We start from the raw sequence: 18,345 nt of genomic DNA, 5'->3' as shown, positions 1-18,345 counted from the left end.
AAAGGCATAAATAACAAAATATGTACTCTAGGGAAAAAATGTAAATAAGCATCTGAATGGAAAATTTTCATTTTCACTAGCTTTTAGAGATTGTGCAAATTAAAGAGTTAAAATTCTGTTCTACAGACATTAAATTGGCAATCATTTTTAAAAACAATTTGTTTATCAGCATAATCTAGATTTGTGATTATGGATTTTGTTTTTAATCTCAGAATATGTCTTATTTACTTTCAGGGAGTCAGCTCTTCGTTCCAAATCTAACTCCCTCAGTGATCAGCTTACAATGAATACAGTGAGTATACAAGTCTGTCTCCTTATCCCCAGTTTTCTGGGAAGGTTTCGTGTGCCTAGGGTATGGTAGGTTAGAGAGAAAAAAAAGTGTTGAGAACTGTTGATTTAGGCTAGAAGTCAGTGGTTACTTTATTCATTTTTCTTTACTTGGGAGTCAGTATAAATTAGCCTGGGCTTCTGCATAGACAGACCTGGGTTCAAATCTATTCTTATAAGCATGTGGCCTTGAGAAAATTATCTAACTTCCCTGATCCTCAGCTTCTTCATTATTAAATGGGAATAATTCTCGCAGCCCCTCTATAGGATTCTTGTGATGTGTTTGTGAAGCTCAGAGCCTACATAGAGCATGTCTTCAGTAACCTCTCTGATTTTTATGAGGTTTAAGTGAATAATGCCTACTGAATTTTTAGTACTGTGTCTGGCATGTTGTAAGAAGTCATTAACATTAGCTCTTGTTCTCCTAATTGCTGCTAACACTACGTATCTTCATACTTTCATTTGCTCAGAGATGTGCTACACTAATTCCCTGGCTAGGTGACTTTGAGCAGGTTGCTGGGCTTCTGTGTTTCCCCAACTTTAGGATGAGAAGACTAGCATTCTGTTGTAAAATTTGGATTTAAAGGCCTTTAGGAGGACGTACACTGTAGTTTGCTGCTGCCCTGCCTGGTCTATGAAGGCATCTGAGTTTGCTATGTGTGGGTGAGATGACAGTGACACACTTCAAGTTCTCAAGCCCTGTGGCCTTCACCTACCACACCTTCTCCACCTGGGAAACAGGATAATTGCCTGGAATGAAATTGATGATCCATTTCTCTCCAACCCTAGTTTACTTGTTTATATTCAGTCCAAAGCAGAAATTGATTAAGCAAATAATTGACCCAATATGTATAAAAAGTGATCTAAACCCAGAAGGTTAAGCCAAAGAATCAAAATTGAAAAACATTTATGATCTCAGATCTTTGAATAGTCACAAAGTTTGTTCAGTATTGGCTCTGTTGTACTCTCTAGACACAGCTGCTTTTGTTACCTGTTTCTCAGCTTCAGTAACTCCTGGTAGGCTAGTGGTCTCCAACGTTTTCTTTCTTTACATCTTTGTTTTTTTAATTGAGATAAATTTCGCATCACATAAAATGAACCATCTTTTTGTTCTTTTTACATTTAAGTTTTAATTTTTCATTTTGAATAGATAATTACATTCTTGTGGTACAGTTAGCAAAACAATATAACAAGATACACATTGAGAAGCTTCATTCCTAGCCCTGCCCCTGCATACCCTGTTCATTTCACTCCCCCAACTTAGGTAACTGCTTTTGTTAGTTCCTTACATACTCTTTTCAATGGTTCTTTATACAAGAACCGGGCAAGCAAATGGATATTGGTTTATATAATTAGTCCTCTTTTGATGGACCCAGCTTTTTTTGATTATATGTCTCTATTAATTAAGAAAAAATGAGCACACATAATATATGTTTATTTACAAATTATATGCATACATATATACATATACTGTCCATGCCTGTAAACAAACTTCATGTCTTATGTTTACTATAGCTTAAAAATAATTTTAAAATATAGATTATGATCATTTCTTTTCACACTCGATAGATGATCTTGTGCACCCTTAGGACATGTACTCTCCACTCTGAAGGCTGCACTTCGAATCACTTAATGGATGCAGAGGCTTCTAGCACAGAGGCTAGTGTATCATCAATGCCAAGTCACAGTTAAATGAACCTGGATTTAGAACACAGAGCTCCTGTTTTCTTCTCTCCCTAAATCTCTTCTGAATATTTATCTCCTGAATTGCTCCTGGGCTTTTGAGAGGGTACTGTCATCTAAAATGTCTTCCTCCCTTAATCTGTACTTTAGTTTTTCATCTGTAAAATGAAAATACATATGCCTAGTAGGAAGACTTGATTGCAGTGAAGTAATACAAATAAAGCCACTTTGTCCATTCCAACATATAGGGAATTATTTTTACTACAGTTATTAACTGTGACCTGTGTATGCTTCTTTGGCAATTAATCTTTAATTCTCATCTTCTAGAAGCATTGATTTCAAATAGATATTGAAGATTTGATATAAGAGCCAAAGACATAGAGTTGACTGAAGGTAATGAACCTTGATTACAGTGATTTTTGTGGCTTTCCTCTCTTTTTAGAGTCCTGATACAGTCAAGGCCAAGTTGATCTCTCGGATGGCTAAAATGGGCCAGCCCATGCTGCCCATCCTTCCACCACAGCTGGATTCCAACGATTCAGAAATTGAAGTATGTCCCACTTGCTGTCTAGAGTGAATAGTGCAGACATTGCTGTTTTCTGTTCTTTTAATCGAAATTATTGCTTCTTCTGCCTCTAACCCAGAAACACTACTTAGAGAGCTTATATTCAAAATGATTCAGGTTGGCATTGGTACATGTGTTTCTCCCGTAACTAGCACTTCCCCTGGGAAATGGAAGCAATTCTGTACCTCTGCCACAAGAACTGGGCAGTTTTAAGTAGTTAATTTAGCTTTCTGCTGGAATCTGTATTTTGAGTAAAAATCACTGTGTATGCAGCATGTTCCCTGACCTATAAAAGAATGTTCAGGTCATATGTGTTGATTGAATGTTTAGATTCTCTTGGAAAATGTTGGTTTTTCCACTGATGTAACCTAATATTAAGATTATACTCCTGTATCTTTTGGCTTTGTACATTGTATGATTTTTTTGAATTTCATGAATTTTATTGCAGTCAGATCTATCAATTTTTCCTTTTGTGTTTTTCTTTTGACATTATGCTTTGAAAGCCGTCCAATTCCACGTGCTGTAAACATATATATCTTTTTAAAATATTTATTGTTATTTTATATTTTGATCTATTATTTCATATTTAATCCGTTTGGAATTTGGTGTATAATAAGAAGTAGCTTAATTCCAACTAAGTTCTTTTCCCATTGGTTAGCTCCTTATTGACTAATATAATTACTTCTCAGCTGAATTGAAACACTTAACAGTGATTAATTTTTAAGATTCTTTGACTTTAATGTAAAACAGAGCAAAGGTGATGCTCTTGAGAAAAAACATTTCCAAAATAAGTTTTATTTTTCACAATTTTGTTTTATTTCTTCATGGAAAAGCCCTGTGTAGATGTAATATTTTAAAGGCAGATAGGATTTCTGGGGCCTATTGTTCTAGGATTGATTTTTATCTGGTTTCTGGAAATGAAATTTGGGTAAGATAATATTCTTATTAAAATTTTTAAGTACTGCTTATTCATTGTAGAATAAGTTAAATTATAAAGAAACATTTAACAAAAAGGGCGTTCTTTATATATTGCTTTGTAATCTAATTTTTTAACTTAATGTTGTATAGTGACCATTTATGTTAATATCAATAATATAAATAATGTAAACAAATAAAGCAAAGCTTTATCACCTTTAAAGGTAACCCAGTGCTCTGTTACACTTATTTATCATAATTCCTTTCACTCTGTTGTTAGATATTTAGGTTGATTTATGTATGATGTGAAACTGGGTACTTTTCCAGAAACGCATAATACACTTCTGAGAATATCGGAAAGTAAGAGAAAGTTTTAAGTAAAAGAATGTCAGAGAGATTTTAACCCTTGAACTGTAGCATGGCAGATCACAGTCACTGTATATCATGACTCAAGCTTTTCTTTTCCTTGTATGAATCAGGAAGATATTTGTATGTTGACTTTGATTAGAATTACAGTAGAGACCAACATTGCTTTGCTTTTATGAGAAGAAAGAATGGAGAGGGGAAACACTCTCTACTGTCAAAAACAGCAGGGTAATGAGGTGCAGTGAATCTATGCTGTCTGATTTTCTGGGAGTACCTTGAGGTCTGTGAAGATTATTTGGCAGAAGATAAGAGGCTACATTGTTCCCTGGGTTTCCTTGTAAGATGCCCTGATTCTATAGGAACAGACCAGGTCAGTCTTAAGGTAGCTAGCTGCTGGTTTGGAAAATGGTACATCGTGGGGAGCAGTCACTTTAGCTGCTTCAGACAAAATAACATCAACAGCTTATACTGTTTGAGGAAATTAACTATATTTAATTATTTGATGTAATGTACAGGGAAAAGGGGTTTTACTCTGGTACTTAATAGAGTGCTTTCTCTCTGTAGCCGGTGCCTTCAGCTCTTGCCTTTCTGCTTACTTTCCCTTCCTCTTCTTTGCCTGAGAACACTGGTCATAAGCAGGTTTAGGGTGGACAGTCAGCCTCAGTCTTCAGTTAAAGACCCGTAGACATAATAACCCAAATGTTTGTGCCTGTTTCAGGATGTGAATGTTCTTCGAGGAGCCAGGCAGCCCACGGTGACTTCGTCCATCCAGCCCTCTGTTCAGCCAGCCCATCCAGTGCTACCACAGGTGACCTCACAAGGTAAGGAACCTCTCTGAGGCTCTGTGGCCTTGAATTGGGTCAGCACCAATGTTGTCATCACTGTTCCTGAAATTGTTAGACTGCATTGTTTTAGTATTAAGACTGGACTAGAGTATAAAACCTGTCAGTTTGTCCCTGGTTAGGGCATTTTCAGACCTAGAGATGTATTTGGTCTGATTGCTGTATCTATTGCCGTGGTGCACTGTCACTCAGCTGATGAGACATCTCCCTGTGTGTAATTCTGCACGTCCTGTCAGCTGATGGGATCGTAGGTCTGAGTCACGTGCACCTGAGAACACCCAGTCTCCTTCCACTAGCCCATTGCTGAGACTCCAGGAGAGTTGGTTCTAGGCAACTAGGTGAGAAAAGTGGTCAAGTCTGAAGGGTGATGATATATAAGGAGGTAGTCCAGACTTGTACCAAGAAACAAGGGCTGGATAACAGTGAAAACTTCTTGCTTTATCTTAGCACCTCAGCCATCCGTTTCTGGACTCCAAGCACCATCTCCTGCCTTAATGCAAGTTGCATCTCTTGATTCCCACTCAGCTGTGTCTGGAAATGCCCAGTCCTTTCAGGTAACACTTTTAAACCATATCAGTTATAACCTATAATTTATTATGGGCCTCGTCAGTCTCCTTTCTTCTTGCACAGTTCATACAGTAGCAGTTCCCCACAATCAGAGATTACATTTTTTCCCGTTTCTGAACCACCACGTTCTCATTTCTAAACAGGCAAAGGATAACCTACCTTACAGGTTGTTGTAAAGATTAAATGCAAGAACAAGCAAAGCATCTGGAACAAGCAAAGCCCGACACGTAGTAAAGGCCCAGCCAGTGTTTGTTTCCTTCTCACACTTGGCTAGTTAAGGGGTATATGTTCAAGTCTTCTGTGTTCTCTTCTGTCAAACAGTTAATAGGCTAAGATTCCGCACTACACTCAGCAGAAGAGTTGTGGAGCGGCAGTGGGTGGAAGGTGTACGGAAATATAGCTGAACTCTGTTGTCTAGTTAGCCTTCAAAAGTGATCCCTCAAAAGTAGGTTTTTGAGGGGCGGGTAGAGCTTAGTGGTAGAGTACGTGCTTAGCATGCACGAGGTCCTGGGTTCAATCCCTAGTACCTCCATTAAAAAATAATAACAACAACAAATAAATAAACCTAATTACCCCCCCTCAAAAAAAGAACTGTCCTGTACAAATCATAATTTAAAAAAAGCAGATTTTTTTTTTCTGTTTTCACAGAAAACTATGGCAACAGCCTGTCTGCCTCTGCTGACTGTTTGCCAGGACAGTGGACTCTTTCTTTTGCCCTGACACATTTGTTGCATAAGACGTGACTCCCAATGATAACAGGCCCTCTCTTCCTTGATTCTTAATGGAGGGGTCAGAGTAATGGTGGCCAAGTTATGCCCCATTAGGGAGGTGTGTATCAGAATTGAGAAGAGTCCTGCTTTGCCCTCTTCTCGCTCCAGAATGCACCTAATGGAGAGTTACTGTAGACTAAGATTCATTTTTTAGTAATGGATGGGTAATTATATCCGTCTCTGGAAATGAGCTGGATTTCCTTAATTCAAGGAAGAATAACCATCATCATTAAAATGATAGCTGCTGTTTATTGAGCACTTACTATCTGCCAGGCACTTAACTTACCATATCGCTTCATTTATATCACTTCATGTATTCCTTGCAACAACCCTAAGAAGTGGTATTATTATTTTCATTTTATAGTCAAAGTGACTGAGGCTCAGGAAAATGAGAACTCTTGGTCACACAGGTAAGCATCAGAATCCAGCAAGGGAGAGGCATCCTGTGGAAACTGATGGATTTAGTTCAGAATCACAGTGAACACCTCTTCTTTTACCTCAGCGAAACCAAGCAGAGTTTGCTTAGTTTTAAAATTTCTTAGGCCATCAATAGGCCCAGTGGTCGGGGGATGAATTCCCACTTAATTGAATTATATCACAAGAGGACTGGGGAGTGACCTGAGGCACACTTTCCACACTCTCTGGGTTGGACTTCAGTCACTGGGTTGGGTACCACTGGATTACATACATAACTCTCCTGCTAAGATTCTTACCTAATACCAAACACAGGACTCATTCACCCCCAGCTTCCTTCAGTTTGAGTCTCCTTCCAGCTTACCCACTTTATTCCATCAAAGACAAATTAAGCAGAAAAGAGCGATATAAATGTTTTATAAACCAGCTGTACCTTGGCATTTTCTCAGCCCTACGCAGGTATGCAAGCCTACGCTTATCCCCAGGCATCAGCTGTCACTTCCCAGCTGCAGCCCGTTCGGCCCCTGTACCCAGCACCTCTCTCGCAGTCTCCCCATTTTCAAGGTAGGATGACCCCCTCGGTTTCTCATCTTCTGCTCTTGCTGTGCTCTCCTTCCTCCCATCCCCTTTTTCATTTTTATTCCAATAGATCTCTGTCCTTTTTATCTTTTCTTTTTTCAAACAGCTTAGTTGAGGTATAATTTACATAACGTACAGTTCACTCATTTTTAGTGTGCAACTCAATCTTTTTTTAGTAAGTTTACAGACTTGTGCAATAATCACTGTAATCCAACTTTAGAACATTTCCATCATCCTCCCCATAACCCTCACGCCCACATTCTGTGTTTTGTTTGTTACATTTTCTCCCACCAGCCCTTTTTTAATTCCTCTGTCAGAATGGCTCTGTGGGGTTCATAGCAAATAGTAAAAGAGCAAAACATTGGAGGAAGTTGGGAAAAAGCATGATGACTGTTCAGTGTCTTAAATGAAAGCTACTTTGTTAAAATTTTTAAATTGTATAAAGAATATACTATTATAAAAAGGTCAAACAACACAAAAGGGTGTGTGTGACATGAAAAGTGACTGTCTTCCATCATTAAATCCCCCTGACCTTAGGAAGCTGTTGTTGACAGTCATTTGGCTAACTTTTTAGGTATCTTGTGTGTATGTACAAGTGTGGTTGTCTTGTGTAAAAAAACAAAACAAAATAAAATGCACAAAGCTGGCATGGTATCCTCCCTTCTTGTTCTGCAGCTTGTCTTTTGCATAGTAATCACCTTTGGTATTAGGACAGTGGTAGAAAGAAGCAAGTGTATCCCACAACATAATTTGTGGTCCTGGAATGGTAAGAGTTTCTTGGGTGCGTCCTTTGTCTGGAAGCCCTGCCCTTTCTCCATCTGAGAAACCATCAAATCTATCATGTCCTCTGTAAAGTCTTCCCTGACTGTTACCATCCCTCTTTCCTCTCCTCCCAGGGATATAACTGTATATGTGTGTCACCAAAGAGTTAATCTTACTTTTCTCTCTAATCCTTTTGTACCTTGTAACTGCGTACATGGTCCTTTTTTTTTTTTTTTTTTTTTTTTGCACTTAACAACATTCATTGTAATGATCTATTTACATGTAAGTCTCCCCACCAGACTGAGCTCACCAAGGACAGGGACCATGTTTTATTCATTGCTGTATCCCTGATACGGGGTCCAATGCCTGGCATGCAGTTTGATGAAAGGAGAAGCAATCTGAGTGGCTAGTGCACTGCTTGTGCCCTTGAGCCAGACTGTATCCCTTGATGCATTTTGCAGGAGCATAGCTTCGTTATTGTTAGCTTTGGAGCCCTTTTGCCTCTGTCTCTGCTACGTCTTCTGATGGTGTGAATCACTTACAGCATTTCCTAGTATTTGGAAATGTTAATTTCTTTCTTTCCCCTGCTAAAAGAGCTATTGGCTTTTCGTTGTACAGTATCCTTTGCTCCAGTTCATAAGTTTCTTCTTGGCTTGTGTCTGTTTAGGATCAGGTGACATGGCTTCATTTCTCATGACTGAAGCCCGGCAACATAACACTGAAATTCGAATGGCAGTCAGCAAAGTGGCTGATAAAATGGATCATCTCATGACTAAGGTGACTGAGTCAGGGCTGGGGCTGTGTTGAAAGTGGGGGTAGAAATGGGGGTACAAACAGGGAGCAACTAGGGCTTATAGGTAAACCCTTCCTTGGTTTCCCATATTCATAGAGTTAGTACTTACTTCCCTGGAAGGGTCGTTTTTTTTAGGGATCCAGTTAGTAGAATAAAACTCCAGCTTATATTAGAGATTGTCTCAGAGACTCATTAGCCCCCTCAAAAGAGTGGTCAGATCTTGGGTAAATCGTATTTTTCGATGTAAAAATTTCATAAAAAGTCTTTCTGACACTCCTTTTGTAGGTTGAAGAGTTACAGAAACATAGTGCTGGCAATTCTCTGCTCATGCCTAGCATGTCAGTTACAATGGAAACAAGCATGATTATGAGCAACATCCAGCGAATTGTTCAGGTGAGAATGATTGAGAACAGAACACTCAGCTTGGAGATCTTGCCCCTGCTCTATCCAGGCATGTACTACCCTTTAAAACTTCAACTCCAGGAATAAGAGCATGTGATAAATGCTACACAGAGTTGGGAAGTCCTGAAAAATCCATGTGGCTTAACTTGGGCCAAGTGACTAATCACTATATAGTCAGAAGGAAACATTTCTTTTTCAACTATATTCCAAACTTTTGCTTCATTTTTTAGCCATTTGTATGTTGAATCTATTGGGTGTAGTGATTTGTATCCATCAGGTATAACTTGATGTGTTGTTTTAAGTATTATATCTATGTGGACCTAAGTTCTAGATTTTTGTCTCAAATACGTATCAATGTCACCTGTCAGTTCAAATTGATTCCCTTTTATCTGGAGCTTTTCTCTTAAAATGTAACTTACACATTATCTATTTTGAATTTAGGAAAATGAAAGGTTGAAACAAGAGATCCTTGAGAAGAGCAGTCGGATAGAAGAACAGAATGACAAGATTAGTGAACTAATTGAACGAAATCAGAGGTAATGACAGGTACGGGGCACGGGCTCGGCCAGATGAAAAGGGGTTTAATTTGTAAATACCCAAGTTGAACAACATGTCTGTTTAGGAAAGTTTACATGTATTTCTGTTCTTTCTGTTTCCTACCTGTCATGTGAATTTTGGGGATTGAGAGGGATTTCAGGAGAAAGGGCTCAGTGGGCCATGACATAAGGCAGACCTATGTTTGAATCCTGGCTCTGCTCCTCATTTGTTTTGTGGCTTTGGGCATTCTGTGTTTTACTGCTGGCCCTAGTTTCCGCATCTGTAAGAGTAGTGTTCATGCCTGGAAAACTGATGTTAGCTCTTCTCTCTTCTGTGTGGGCTGATTCTGTTTTATCAACCAGAACTTCACTGATTTCCATATAAAACCCAAGCATTTATAATTTTTCTAGATCCTTCTGAAGATTTTTTTTGGTTGGAGGGGTCGGGGAATTTGTCACAGCATATAGCATTTTACTTTAAAAATATCATTCTCCCGTATTTCTCTTCTCCAGTGTCTCTTGTCTCTCACGTGAAAGAGGAAAGGGGAGTAGCTTTCTTTTCTTCCCTCCTTCGGATTTCTGGCTCTTTCCTCTCTCATTTCCCCTCACCAAACATCTTTAAATTCCTCTCCTCCTCATTACACAAATTCAAAGTAGTTCATCCCTGGCTCAGGTTCCTACCTCCAAACTTAATTACTGCAGATCGTAGGGAGACAAATGCTTTCAGATTGTTTCTGATGAATGTATAGAGCAGTGCTGTGACAACTGAATGCACATTGGATTGTGTCTGGTATACAGTGAGTGCTTGAGAAATGTTTTCTTTTCCCCTATTTATTTCACAGGTATGTTGAGCAGAGTAACCTGATGATGGAGAGGAGGAACAACTCACTTCAAACAGCCACAGAAAACACACAGGCAAGAGTTTTGCATGCTGAGCAAGAGAAGGTAACGTAACTGGGGAGAGAAAAGCCCGAGTCAGGATGTGTAGAGCTAAAAAATGTCCTGTGTACGTATTGACCAGTCTGCTTTTCAGCAGAATTTTTGCTGTCATTGGGAAGAGAACTAGAAATCTTCCAACAAATCTTAATATATCCACAATCCAGATTTCTGTTGTGCAATATGTTTTGCAATAAATTGACTCAAAAACAATCGCCGATCTTAGTAATTTGGCTGAGGTAAGGATTACACAGTTTATTAAAAACTAAACCTATTCTGCTGACAAAGTCAACTGAAAATATCTTTTATGCCCTGTAGCAGATATTTAAAGTACTGCTGTTTGTCTTCAGTCAGTTCAGAATTAGGGATCTTGACCTGTTCCTGGAGTAGCTCTAAGGGAGACTCTAGTGGGTCTTGGGTTGAGATCGACTGATTCTGAAGCCACTCCTGTTATCTTTGCTCCAGTGACACTGTTTATCCGGAATGGGTATCTTCTTGTTTGCGCTCCCACTGATCCATGGGAGATGGCAACCCTTTCATCTGCTGTTTTCTCAGAGGTTTAAGAAATAGTTTGTATTTTGTATTTGAATTTTTCTTGAAAACCTGAAAAGTTGAATGGAAGGCACTTTATAACTTGCGGAGTTTACACAGTTTCTCATGTTCTGGTAACAATGAGGATTCCTGACTTTGGTCTCATGCTGTTCTCTTAGCCGTAGTATCCAGTCATGTTATTAAAAAAAGCTGACCCCTTATCTTCAGATAAGCAGTGCCTCACCCTGTCCGGCCCTGCCCCGATTCTTTCCCATTGCTGCTTGTCACCATCCCTTGTTTGCTGTGACTGGCTCCCAATGCCTGGATCACCACTCCCCACTAAATGTACTTTTTACTGTTTCTCCTTTGTCTGCTTTTATTTACTCTCTTTCCTAACAGGGGCACGTGAATACATTGTTTGATCTAGCTGTTACTGTTCAAGTCTAAAATGATTACTATAACTTGTTCTAGATCAGTGGTTCCCAAACACTGGTCTGGCTGTCTCAGAATCACCTGGGGAGCTTAATTAAAAATACGTGTTATTAAATTTCACCTTGAGAGTCTTTTTTTTTTTTAGTTGTTAATTTTTAAATTTTAAAAATTTTTTTGTTTTTAAAATTGTTAAATTTTAAAAAAATTTCATCTTAAGATTCTAATCTAGGGTTTCTACCCGAGGTCTGAATCTGAACTCTTAAATGGCTCCCCTTGATCCTGATCCATAGCTAGGTTGGAATCACTGCTCTTAGTAGTGATCTCTTTTGCCACATTCTGTGGAGGTGGCAGCTGGACACTTTTGTTTTCAGCAAGTTCACCATGTGACTCATGCTGAGTATCAGTGGGGTGGGGGAGGGCATTAAAACTTTATTTACAAAAACAGCAGGCCAGTTTGGCCTGCAGGTGATAGTTTGCCAATCCCCTAAATTATCTTATTATTCCACCCAAATGTTCATGTTGATAAACCCCCAAAATGTCTGAAACAGTGCATTGAACCTGGTAGATGTTTTACTTATAATAGCAAAAACAGTAGTAACAAATAACAAAAATAGTACCACCAACTAACACCTGTCAAACTCCTACTAGGTTCTAGGCACCATGCTTTACACAGATCTGTTTGAGGGCACCTCCTGGGCTGAGTATCACTGTTCTTGACGAGTGGGATACCGTGTACCACATGCTTCACTTGGTCACCTTTATTGTAGTGGAACTTTTCAAGCCTTGACACTCTCCTGTTTTTCTTTTGATTCACTTCATTCTTCCTTAACGCTCTTCCCTGTGATATCTCTCCCGTTAAAGGGAAATAATCAACGTCCTTTCATCCCTGGAGGCAGTTCTCTGCCTTCAAACACAGCTCAGAAACTTAGTTACGTGCTCGATGAATATTTGGTAAATGAAATTAGTTATTTTTCTCTATGACAGTATTAATGTTTCTACATAAAAACTATGGAATAATGGTTAAAACTGGAAGATAAGTTAGAGGTCATCTAGTTTAATCTGATTTTACAAAAGAGTAAACGGAGGCCCAAAGAGTAAAAGACTTGCCCAGGGTCTCACCTCCAGTCAACTATGTTCTTCCTTTGCCAGACTACCACCTCTCTTTGGTGCCGTTTTCCTCCTAACCTGAATGCTCTTTCCCTTGTTTTCCTGAATTCTTAGTTCTTTCTGTCGTTGCTGTCTTTTCCCGGATTTCCATGTCAACAGCAGAATTTGATCCAGGGTGAAAACCAGGGAGCCATCATAACCACTGAGTAGGGGGTTTTTTTGTTTTGTTTTTTATAAAGTTTCTGTTTTTTATCTATTATTTTTTCCTTAACATAGGCACTGGGGATTGAACCCAGGACCTTGTGCATGCCAAACACATGCTCTACCACTGAGCTATATCCACCACCCACTACTGTGTAGGTTTTTAATGTTTTTCTTTCTACCTTAATTTTGCAAACCCTAAGTTAAAAAAAATCATAATTAAATATACTCACATATGCACACAGAATATATGTATTGACACATAATTTTTTCTGATTTTGAGCATTTCATCTGTTCATTCTAGAAAATACAGATAAGCAATCATAAAACCACCAATAATCCTCCCACTCAGTTATAGCCATTGTTAAATGTATTATTCATTCCTTCACTGTTTTCTCTGTGTGTGTGTTTGGATAAGAGTATTATTTTTCATGCTTCTAATAGGACTTTCTCCATAAAGACCTTAGATTAAAAGAGCTTTTGAATGACCTTCTACTTTGCTTGTTCTTTGGTGAGAAAGTGACTGTCCCCCCACTGCCTCTTTTCTGGAATTCATCCCCTCCAATTGTCTGAGCTGCTGTGAGGTCTTGTGCAAGTGGTCCTCTCTCTCATGTTAGTGAACTCTGGAGTCATGGATAGATGCAAAGTTCTCTGAGCATTGTGTTAGTTCTGTTAGGACAGTGAGTAAAACTTTTATCCTACTTACAGCCAATGAAAACTCTCTTCTGTTAGGAAGTTCAAGCTGCCATTATCCTCTGTGTTTAACAGATGAAAACCTGAGGCTGCTGAGCAGTATCTTAGAGCTTACTCTAAAGGTTGTGTATTGTTAAAAAGTTATTCTAATACTTACTAAGACAGTAAGGAAGACACTATTCAAGATTGTTGCAATAAGGAAGAATGATTGAGCTCAACTCCAATGGATAGGGGGATTCTTGCTGAACTGACTTAGCAGGATTCTTGCTAAAACGGGGCTGGTCAGGCCAAACACAGGACGGGAGGCCAAGGTCAAGGGCTCAGAGGAGCCTTACTGAAGTTTAGTCAAGGAGAGAGCCTTTGCCAGTGGACCCTCTACTACTCAATTCATAGCCTATTTCTCTTTATTTTATATACAATCTTAATTTGTTTTATTTGTTTTATCTCGCCTACCTTTCGGAAAGCCAAAATATCAGGTTTTAAATGGAAAGTGGAAAACTGATTAAGACGTTGGAATAAATAAGTTTAAAACTGAGATGAGCGCAATGAATACTCTAAGAAGGGACAAATGATAATGAGAAAGTAGACTTCTGTAAAAATGCATGTTAAGTATAGTAGCATAGGGGGAGTAATGGGAGTAGCAATATCATGGTGTAGGAGAGCTGGTCCAACCCCGTAAATACACTGCTGTCTAGAAATCAATACGAGCAGAGTGGCCACTCACTGCCTTTCCTGTCATCTGATTTCTCATGTGTCCTACAGGCACATGAGAGTGTGGTATTTGTCATTTGCTTACCATTCCTTTTCAGTGACCATCCTTTAATCATCATTTTCATCATTGCCTTTAATACACAGAATATCAGTAAACGGTTTTGCAGGCTAGTCATTTTGATTTCATCAGATGTTACATAAGAATATATAGGTCCTGTTTGGCTAGTACAGAGCACCACTTAAAATACATTGAGCTGTCAAAGAAGTATTCCCTTCTCTTATTATCTCTGTTCTTTCAAGAACCTCCCAAAGCAGTTACTCTCATATCGTGGATCTTTACATTATAGTGTTACTATTAGTATAGTAGTATTAGGGCAAAATTGTAGATTGAGAAGTTGATTGCCATTGAAGGCATTCCATTTAAATTTTAAAATAACCTTTTCTTATTGAAAAAATACTCGTTCATCATAGGAAACTTAGAAAATGGCAGGAATACCATTTTTCATGTGTCAGTTTAGTATCATTTAATAACAGGTTGTGACTGTATCCCAAGTCACTAAGTATTTTTTGTAACACTATTCTTAATAGTTGCATACAGGATGGATATGTCATAATTTGTTTAAGCCCATTTTTTATCATTTTATTTTTCCATCCTTTGGTAACTGTAAACAATGCTGCATCAATCATCCTTGTAGCAACATTTTTGTGATTGTACAAGTATTTCCTAAGGACAAATTTTTGCAAAGGGAATTTCTGAGTCAGAGACTGCACATTTGAGGGCTTGATTTTGGTTTAATGCAGGTTGAATGTGGCCTTAGCTCCCTTCCTACCAGTTCCATCAGCATAGAGTATGTGAGGTTGGGCCAGCACCATGTTTAAAGTGATGTCATGCTTTGTTTCTGTTCAGGCCAAGGTGACGGAAGAGTTAGCAGCAGCCACTGCGCAGGTGTCCCACCTGCAGCTGAAAATGACCGCCCACCAAAAGAAAGAAACGGAGCTGCAGGTGCAGCTGACAGAAAGCATGAAGGAGGCTGACCTCCTCCGGAGCCAGCTCGCCAAACTGCAGACAGAGCTCTCCGGTATGCCCTTGGGGGCGGGGCTGGTACTCTGACCATCTAAACTTCAGGAATTAAACTCTTTCTTTCCTCTCAATCCATTTGGCATAATGCTCATGAAGTTTGTGGACTGAGCCAAAAATTAAGGTGGACCTGGTGTAAACTTTACATGATTATTTGACATAAAGGACAAAAGTTTAACTGACTGTTCATTTAGAGTTGATCAGTGGCCATAGTTCTGCTTTGTTTGGGCAGAGTTAATTGGACTTGTGACTCAGTAGAAGCTTAAGAAGGAAGTGCTTCTTGCAGTGGTTGCCCCTTTCCTAGGGGATGGACTGTAACCCATCAGCCCGGCACTCAAGGCCCCTCCGGCTTGGCTTATTTCCTGCTATGTTGTTCTCAGTTCATCATGGCTCTGGGCATTCTAGCCCACCTGCTGCTTCAGCGCATCCTGCATTTCCTGTCTGCTGTTTTTTGGACTTGGTGTGCCCAGCACCACTAAGATTTGCCTCCAGTTCTCTCCAAATCTCCCTCTTTCAGAAATTTTCCCATTTTTATTTTAGACTATTTGACCTCCTCTAAAATCCTTTATTTCTGAGTACATTATTATGACCATTGTCAGAGTTAGCTTGATCAGCACTGTTTGTCTGTTTTCCCTTCTGGAATGCAAGCCTCTGAAGGGCAAGGGCAGTGTCTTGCTCATCTTTGTAAAGTCCTTCCCTCCAAATTAGTGTTAGTTTAGCGCCTGGTACAAAGGTGCCCCTCAAGACTTGGTGACCTAAATAGCAGATTTGTGAAGACTGGCATGTTGAGTCATCCACCGCAGTGTATAGAAACAAACCTGGAAGGCCCAGATGGGACCAGTGGGCGGGGTGCTGCTGGAACAGGAGCAGGGTTAGGAAGAAGCAAAATTCACTTGCCCAGAAAGAAAGCTGAAAAACACTGATGTCAGTTGGTAAAGTGATACCTTGAAGATAAATCCCTGCCCTTTTAGAGCACCACCTGGATGCACATGAGGGACAATCTTAGATTTGAATGTTGTACAGATAGCCTGTTTTCTATTTTTTTGGTGACCTGTGACACTTACATTAAAAACACCATAAAGGTCTCAGAAGTTTTCCAAACAAAATTAATTTTGATGCATTACCTTTTTAAGAAACATTTCAAATAGCTTTATTTGAGAAGGGATGTTTTGAAGGCAAACTTTTGGTGGAATGTCCCAACTACCAAGAAAGCTGAGAATCTCTTACCCAGGCGATGAGAAGGGGCCTGGACCAATACTAAACAAAGATCTCATTGTGTTGAGGTGGTGACTAGAATGGAGTTGTGGGAGTGATATAATTCAAAGGTGATTTCTGACTGCTTGGAACACTTCTCTTCTATTCTGTACATGTCTAAGGTGACATGTATGTACAGAGATATATATAGGTGGGTAGGGAGTCAGTTTATGGTTTGATAAACCTACTGCTGGTCAGTGAGATGATGCAGGAAGGAGTGAGTGGAAGATGCTCGTGTGGTAGGATTGGGAGACCGCAGAATGCGGCTTTGAAGGAGCTGGGGGGATGCCCTATCTCCCACTGCAGCTCTGGTTCTGCAGCCAGTCTCCCTGCTGTTGTATCCCAGAGCTCCAGGAGACCGCTGAGCAAGCAGAGTCCAAATTCAAGAGTGAAAAGCAAAGCCGGAGACAGCTGGAACTCAGAGTGACGTCCTTGGAGGAGGAGCTGACTGACCTTAGAGCTGAGAAGGAGTCTCTGGAAAAGGTAAGTTCTACAACCGAAGTTTCTCTATTGGGCCCAAGTGGCCAGGATTAGCTATTTACTAAACATTTTTATTTTCCTTTTAAAAGTTACAGTAGCATGTAACAAATATAAATAATCCAGAAAATTATATAAAATAAAAAATTAAATTTATCTTTTTCCCCTCTCTAGTCTCATACACTAGAGGCAACAACTATAAACCATGTATGATTATTCTTCCAGATTATATCCTCTGTGTACAGAACATACATACACACTCATACATACATATATGTATACATGCTGATGTTTTAACAATAATAGGATCAGGTCTAATGCTTTTTTAAAAATTGTAATGTGGAGAGTGTACTAATAAGAATGAGAACTTTCTCATTCTTTTTATCTACTACATAGTAGTCTGCTGTGAGACTATCATAATTTATTTAACTGTTCACCTGTTGATGGATATTTATGGTTCTATTTTTTTCACTATCTCAAGCACTGATGTTGTCGACATCTTTGTACTATGTAACTATTTTTGAAAATTCATTCGAGCATTTCCATAGCATAGATTGCTTGAAGTAGAATTGCTGCCTCAGAGGACATGCTGCACACCTAAGTTTTTAAAGTAAATATTGTCAGATTATCCTCAAAGAAAAGTATGTGAATGTGTTACATTTCCAGCACTGTCTGAACAAGCCCATTTCTCTGTACTTTTCTCAACTCTGCATGTATCAGTTTTTCTAACCTTTATAGTCTAATAGGTGAAATATGCTATTTTGTCTTAATGTGTTTTTGTTAGTAGTAAAGCTTTCCTATGTTTAATGCCTGATTGTATTTCTTCTGTGAATTCTCTTTTTAATGTCCTGTGCTATCTTCTGTATTGTAATATTAGTTGGATTTATAAACACTATTAAAGGTGTTAATCCTTTGTCAATCATAGATGTTGCAAATATTTTTCTAGTTTGCTGTTTTTTAACTTTATTTATAGTATCTTTTATTGTTTTGAAATTTTAACATGAAGGTATTACTAGCCCCGTGGAACAAATTGGGACAATTTTTGTCTTTTTCTATGTTTTGGAACAGTTTAAGTATGAAAAGAACAACCTGTTTCTGAAGTTTTAATAAAACTATATTATAGCCCTTTCTGCCTAATTCCTTTTTAGGGGATAAATTTTGGTCTGTATTTTCAGTTTCTTCTATGATTTCATCAGTTTTTTTTTTAACCAGTTCCTTCTGATTTTGGGGGCTGTTTTTATTTTTTCTTTGTTATAGATACCATTACAGTGACCATCCTTCTAACACACGATCTTTATGAAGACTGTCTAATGCTTCCTTAAGACAAACTATAATTTGTGTAATTTCTGGGTGTGTGTGCGTATTTTGAAAGTCCTTTCACAAGACTGTGATTTTCCTACCAGC

At 38.8% G+C, this 18,345-nt stretch overlaps 1 protein-coding gene and 1 non-coding gene across 3 annotated transcripts in view; one reads left to right on the top strand and one right to left on the bottom strand.

Annotated features, from left to right (window-relative positions):
* Nucleotides 1-18,345, top strand: part of FKBP15 (FKBP prolyl isomerase family member 15) — a 45,939-nt gene that overhangs the window by 19,668 nt on the left and 7,926 nt on the right. The window contains exons 11-21 of one of the 2 annotated variants that reach the window (XM_010957236.3): nucleotides 235-292; nucleotides 2,453-2,560; nucleotides 4,575-4,677; nucleotides 5,146-5,252; nucleotides 6,899-7,013; nucleotides 8,458-8,567; nucleotides 8,869-8,976; nucleotides 9,427-9,521; nucleotides 10,364-10,436; nucleotides 15,040-15,211; nucleotides 16,811-16,947. In XM_010957236.3, the coding sequence (XP_010955538.2) occupies nucleotides 235-292; nucleotides 2,453-2,560; nucleotides 4,575-4,677; nucleotides 5,146-5,252; nucleotides 6,899-7,013; nucleotides 8,458-8,567; nucleotides 8,869-8,976; nucleotides 9,427-9,521; nucleotides 10,364-10,436; nucleotides 15,040-15,211; nucleotides 16,811-16,947 (1,186 nt within the window). Of the gene's footprint in view, nucleotides 1-234; nucleotides 293-2,452; nucleotides 2,561-4,574; nucleotides 4,678-5,145; nucleotides 5,253-6,898; nucleotides 7,014-8,457; nucleotides 8,568-8,868; nucleotides 8,977-9,426; nucleotides 9,522-10,363; nucleotides 10,467-15,039; nucleotides 15,212-16,810; nucleotides 16,948-18,345 lie in introns of both variants that reach the window. The other variant, XM_010957237.3, reaches the window with a different exon arrangement.
* Nucleotides 12,799-12,870, bottom strand: TRNAA-GGC (transfer RNA alanine (anticodon GGC)). The gene has a single exon. It is a non-coding gene; the product is annotated as a tRNA-Ala (tRNA).

This window comes from Camelus bactrianus, chromosome 4 (genome assembly GCF_048773025.1).
Source record: "Camelus bactrianus isolate YW-2024 breed Bactrian camel chromosome 4, ASM4877302v1, whole genome shotgun sequence".
Lineage (NCBI taxonomy): Eukaryota > Metazoa > Chordata > Mammalia > Artiodactyla > Camelidae > Camelus > Camelus bactrianus.
This window is presented reverse-complemented; position numbering and strand designations above follow the sequence as displayed.